The sequence below is a fragment of the Notothenia coriiceps genome, unplaced genomic scaffold (assembly GCF_000735185.1).
Source record: "Notothenia coriiceps isolate Sejong01 unplaced genomic scaffold, NC01 NC01_scaffold00037244, whole genome shotgun sequence".
Classification (NCBI taxonomy): domain Eukaryota; kingdom Metazoa; phylum Chordata; class Actinopteri; order Perciformes; family Nototheniidae; genus Notothenia; species Notothenia coriiceps.
In genome coordinates, this window is record NW_011369945.1 from 24423754 (window position 1) to 24429899 (window position 6146).

A 6146-nucleotide genomic window follows, 5' to 3' on the forward strand; every position below is an offset into this window, starting at 1 on the left:
GTGTGCCTTAGGCAGTCTCTATGATTTGAACAACTACAACAAGATGAACATATTTGACCGTGATTTAATTGTAATACACGTTTCAAAATGATGCCGAAGTAACAACATACTGATACCGGATGGTAAAAACCATGAATTAATGCTTTGACAAGTCTGCAGACAGACGGCAGGCAAAAAACCTTTTAAAATGCGAGTTTTCTAATGGAGATTTGGCTAAGCTAACGTTGTAAATGCTCCGACCGTCCACACTCACAACAACGGCCTATACAGACATAAATAAACCAGCGACTGTATTCGCCATGACACAGACAGTATGTGGTTTGTACTTGTTTAACCTTTGTCTAGTTTCTGAACAGATATGAGGAGCTGTGAGCTCTGAGTGCTAACAGCTAACGGCTGATGTTGGTTTTGTGTTTCGCATTGAAGATGAAGTCACGGCACCGCCTACACTCTGTTACTATAGTTACTGCCCCAGTTCCTAAACTGTAATGGAAACGCAGCATAAAGTGAGCCTGGCCTACCAAGGCCTAACTATACCGTACGAGGCCCTGCAGTGGAAATGCGCCATCAGACTGAAGAGTTTCACTGCCGAAGCTACGCTCTAGCTAATATGCTTATACATGCAAACCTTTGAAACAATGCCATTCATTCCCACATGCCTTTTTTTGTCCAGGAAAAGACCCAAAACTAGATGCTGTTTGATATAATACCATAGGAGAATAACCATAGCTCCAATAATCTCATGAACCCCTGTTTGGAGTGAATACTTTACTGACAACATATCACTGATGTCTGTGAGTTGGGAGTCTCACCCTGTAAACTGACGTACTCCCCGATCTGGTCCGCAGCCTCCTCTGAGAGACCCTTCTCACTCACCATCTCCTTCCTCACTTCCTCCCACGGCATCTGGGTTCAAACAACATAAGGAGATATTGATGAATGACAGAGAAGGTGGGAGAAAACAGGGTGACACCCGTTTGTCTCATTATAGCGACATTTTAGCATGCTCTACAATATTTGTACATGTCCTTCTTGAGAACTGAGTTCATAAAAGCTGAGTATTTGCACATAGGAGGGCTGCATAATTAATCAAAATTACAATATGGACTAGTACACTATTCAACTTACAGGACATATATTATTGAATACTTGTTAAAGTAAGTATTGTGGAGCCGCAGGGATACCCCAGCCTGCAAATCGTATTCTACTTAACAATACATATTGTTTGCTCCAGATCCTCAAAAAGAAAAAGCCCATAACCATTGTTTCATTTTATATTTCAAATGTTATGAGAATTGGGATGCAAAATGATGAATCCATTCAGTATCGTTTATCATATGGCAATTTTAGTCGCAAAATCATCTCAATAGGTTTTTTGTTTCCACATGGTGCAGCACAAACCTTGTCCAGTTTATCCACTGTTGAACAGATGGTGCGGAACTTGTCGTCTGGAACACCACACACAGCGAACATCCCGTCCAGGATGCGTCTGTCGTTCACCTGCACACGGAGGACGTGGTTATCACAGTCAGAAAACCTTTATGATTCCCACAGTGGGAAAAACTAAATAAGTAGCAGTCTTCTGAAGAGAAAATGCATACTGCACATCAGAGTGATTATCTCTTCCACTCGTCAGATCTGCGGCTTCCCTGTAGCCATTTCCCTGAATTGATGGGACTAACCTTGATCCGGAAGTCTCCGATGTCCAGCTCACTGAGGATCTCGTAGACGATCTTCAGACACTCAGCGTCTGGAATCATGGCGTCATACTGCCCTGCGATGTCAAAATCCTGAAACACACCCACATGTGAGAGAATAAAACCAGGTCAGCTTTTTAAAGATCCAACAGATCCTCCGGTATGCGGGTCGTGGTGCGTATGTATCAGGATGACTCACACACTGGTAGAACTCTCGGTAACGTCCCCGAGTCATGGCGGGGTTGTCACGGCGATACACTTTAGCGATGTGGTAACGCTTGATGTTTGTTATCTTGTTCATGGCCAGGTAGCGAGCGAAGGGCACCTGAAGGATGGCAGGTCAAGAACAACACTCTGCTTTGAGGACTAGGCTAAGTTAATGTAGCACCAACATACAAGACAAATACAATTGTTAAAATTAAAAAGCAACCTTTGTAACAAAACAACAAAAAAATGATAAAGGGAAGTTCTATATTTCATAAATAAATTAAACTCATGTGATAAAGGACAAATTCTTAATGTGCAGAATCACACCCTGTGTCCTCCTGATTAGTAACAGGATATTCAAAAATCCATTGTTGAGAAATTAATGTTGCTCTGCTTTTAATAAGAAGCATCTTGCTTGTTTGATGCATTAATGTGTTAAATAATAAAACATTTAGAGGCAACAAAAGGTATTTTCTCCCTTTCGTGAACCTTCAGTTAAGCAGAGCAATGATCCCTTATATAATAAAACATCTATGTGAACATGGTGCAGTAGGCAGGATACAGTGAGATCATATCTGAGGGACAGCAGCTCTCCTCCTTGGTCCTTCAGGTCATAGATGAGCTTTGAGTCTTCTCCATACTTTCCTGTCAACGTTTCCTACAGCACAAACAATCACAAGATCACATGATTCAAATCTGTATGTTTTCAAAGTGTTCAGTTCATCGTTGTCACGTGACGTCACGGCCCCATGCTGGGAACGCCCACCTGGAGGGCATTCCCCCACAACCAGCACTCACGTTTACCTTATAGTGAGTCAAAAGGTCAGATGATTTATAATAAGACACAAAAAGTAGAGAGAAGACCAGCTTGGCTGTGTTTTTGCAGTATGGAGAGGTGAGGGGGGGATTGTGAGCACACTTCCCCTAAACCTGACAAATAGCATACATGTCATATAACACCAACTCCTCCTTTTCCAGTGTTACATGATCTAAAAATGGAGAGGCGAAGGTGTCCTAAATCCTCGATACATGTCCACATTTCCAGTTCCCTCTGTCAAAAATTAAACAGTTTTTGGACTTGGCTTTGGTAAAATGCATGAAATAAGGTATGTGGTTAACATGAGCTGAAGTGGTTAACACGAGCTGAAGAGATGTTCACGTTATGTCCTTTAGTGATGTGTCGGTCGAGAGCGAGCCGATTCTTTTGAACGGCTCTTTGGTACGAACGAGGAGAACCGAGTCGTACTTGGTGAGAGCCGTTCTTGTTATCGTTCAATCGTTGGTCCGCACTCACTGCCTGCGAATCCACTCGCCTTTTAAAAAGCTTGATTTTGTTCCCAACACGTATTCTGTGAAGACCCGCCCCTACTCTGATTGGTAGGTTTCAGCACGAGGAGTGAGATGGGGTGGGTCGGAACGGAATAGCATTTGGATGCACTTCAACCAAAACCCAGGCAGTGATAAAGCGCACCATTTGTAAAGGCAAACTATCCTTTAAAGCAGGGTCAACAAATAATCTCCATCGCCACTTAAAAACACAGTATCTAATATAAAAAGTTGCGATAAATTCAGGCAAGGCTAGACAACTTTATTTACTTAACACATAGAGGGTAAATTCAAAGTAGTACATTCACTGACATGAATGACATGGATATGGCGCCACCTTGTGTCATGTTTACAAAGAAGATTATTGACATTAGGTCTGGCAATACAGTCAATCATTATCCTGGTGATTATTTCGCAGATAAACCTAGTAACCCGGCCCCCTTTAAAAAAACGGCTCTTTTGAACGACTCTTTTGAACGGCTCTTTGAAAGGAACGGAGCCATAAGATCCGGCTCCCTTCAAAGAGCCATAAATCCCATCACTAGTAGCCGCATTAAGGGAAGCCTCTTCGGACACATTATTTTTGTACATACACCCCAACTGCATTCTGGCTTGAATACCACTTGTGGAGCAAACACACTCTGTCATGGTTGCAAAACTTTGAGTTTGGGAAACTGGTCTCCGGAGGAATGCAGGCGTTGTCAAGGAATTGTGAGACACAATTTTCGGATACATTTCAACACTTTTAGCCATTTTGTACGGTTCTCCAAAAAGTAAAGTGTTACTTTGTGAGAGTGGGTGAATGCGAGGGGAGTTGTCAGGGGACTCTACCCGCCTTATGGGGCACTATCTTCGGATACATTTCAACACTTTTAGCCGTTTTGTACGGTTCTCCAAAAAGTAAAGTGTTACTTTGTGAGAGTGGAGGAATGCAAGGCGAGTTTTGAGGAAACTGTAGCCGCATTAAGAGAAGCCTCTTCGGACACATTATTTTTGTACATACACCCCAACTGCATTCTGGCTTGAATACCACTTGTGGAGCAAACACACTCTGTCATGGTTGCAAAACTTTGAGTTTGGGAAACTGGTCTCTGGAGGAATGCAGGCGTTGTCAAGGAATTGTGAGACACAATTTTCGAATACATTTCAACACCTTTAGCCGTTTTGTACGGTTCTCCAAAAAGTAAAGTGTTACTTTGTGAGTTTTGAGGAAACTGTAGCCGCATTAAGAGAAGCCTCTTCGGACACATTGTTTTTGTACATACACCCCAATTGCATTCTGGGTTGAATACCACTTGTGGAGCAAACACACTCTGTGTGAGACACAATTTTCGGATACATTTCAACACCTTTAGCCGTTTTGTACGGTTCTCCAAAAAGTAAAGTGTTACTTTGTGAGAGTGGAGGAATGCGAGGGGAGTTGTCAGGGGACTCTACCCGCCTTATGAGGCACTATCTTCGGATACATTTCAACACTTTTAGCCCTTTTTGATGGTTCTCCAAAAAATAACTGACATTTTCAGAGTGTGGAGGAATGCGAGGGGAGTTGTCAGGGGACTCTACCCGCCTTATGAGGCACTATTTTCGGATACATTTTTAACACTTTAGCCCTTTTTTATGGTCCTCCAAAAAAACAACTCAGGCTTTTTCAGAGTGTGGAGGAATGCAAGGGGAGTTGCCAGGGGACTCTATCCGCCTCATGATGCACTATCTTCGGATACATTTCAACACTTTTAGCCCTTTTTGATGGTCCTCCAAAAAAACAACTCAGACTTTTTCAGAGTGTGGAGGAATGCGAGGGGAGTTGTCAGGGGACTCTACCCGCCTTATGAGGCACTATTTTCGGATACATTTTTTCATTTTCACCCATTTTTTATGGAACTCCAAAAAGACAAGTTTTTTTCCCCTTCCTCGACGGAGCCGAGCGCCAAGGTGGCCCTGGCCACAAGCCACCGAAGGTGTACTATATCCCTACGGGGATGAAAGTAGTGTCCGATGTGACAACTAGGACGTCATCGTAATACGAACAGGAGTTATCTAATTCGGGTACGTTAGATTCATATGTGGTGCCGGCCCATGATCCTTTAGCGCCCTTCCGAAGTAATATTAGTTCAATACAAAGGAAACTTAGCGAGATTGCAATGAACCTATTGACCTACCGTTACAAGGATTCTCGATTATGCTACGGTTGCTTGCGAACTGGTAGAGAAGAAGTTGTTGGTGCCTCCTCCTCCTTTTTCTCTCTCTTACAGTCGCAAGACAACCGTTTACATAATCGGAGATCTTACGGTGTCAATAGTCATTGCAATCTCGCTAGTTTTCCTTTTTAGGTATTGACTAATTACTCGGTAGCGTCAAAGTGACATGGGCCGGCACACATGAATCTGAACCGTACCGGAAATTAGAAACTCTGTTTCGTATACGATGACCGTCCTAGTTGTTCCATCGGACACTACTTCATCCCCGCTAGGGGATATAGTTTAAGTCACCTTCGGTGGCTTGTGGCCAGGGGCCCCCTTGGCCGCGCGGGGCTCGTTCCGGCTTAAACGACTTACGGCGTCAGGCGCTCCCCCGGCCGACGGCGTTGTCACCTCCCAAGCTCTTTGCTGGTCACAAACGGCCCGCGTGGCGCCGCCTCCACCCCTCCAAGGTTCGGGCCTTGGAGGTGGGGCGACGCCCTGGGCACCCACCCTGTTGACTCAGTCTGCCAAGCAGAACCAGTGCGAAGTATAGCCAGCCGCGGGCCCTCCCTTCTCTGTGCGCCCCCCCAACTGGGGGGGGCTGCACGTCGTGTGGGAGGGCCGGTAGTCTCAGCTTGGGCGTCAAGCCTCCTTGGCTGGCGGTCTCGTGGCCGTGCTCCGCCCGGCCGCCTCCGGGAGGCTACCGCCCAGCGCAAACGGTAAGCTAGTCACTCTT

The 6146-nt window shown here is 44.8% G+C and overlaps 1 protein-coding gene across 2 annotated transcripts in view; it reads right to left on the reverse strand.

Moving 5' to 3' along the window:
* Positions 1 to 753: 753 nt before the first annotated feature.
* hars (histidyl-tRNA synthetase) overlaps positions 754 to 6146 on the reverse strand; it is an 18713-nt gene continuing 13320 nt past the window's right edge. For both annotated transcript variants that reach the window (XM_010794003.1, XM_010794004.1), the window contains 5 exons: positions 2467 to 2562; positions 1897 to 2022; positions 1683 to 1790; positions 1402 to 1500; positions 754 to 906 (listed from right to left, as the gene is read on the reverse strand). In XM_010794003.1, the coding sequence (XP_010792305.1) occupies positions 769 to 906; positions 1402 to 1500; positions 1683 to 1790; positions 1897 to 2022; positions 2467 to 2562 (567 nt within the window). In that variant the 3' untranslated portion in view covers positions 754 to 768. The remainder of the gene's footprint in view (positions 907 to 1401; positions 1501 to 1682; positions 1791 to 1896; positions 2023 to 2466; positions 2563 to 6146) is intronic.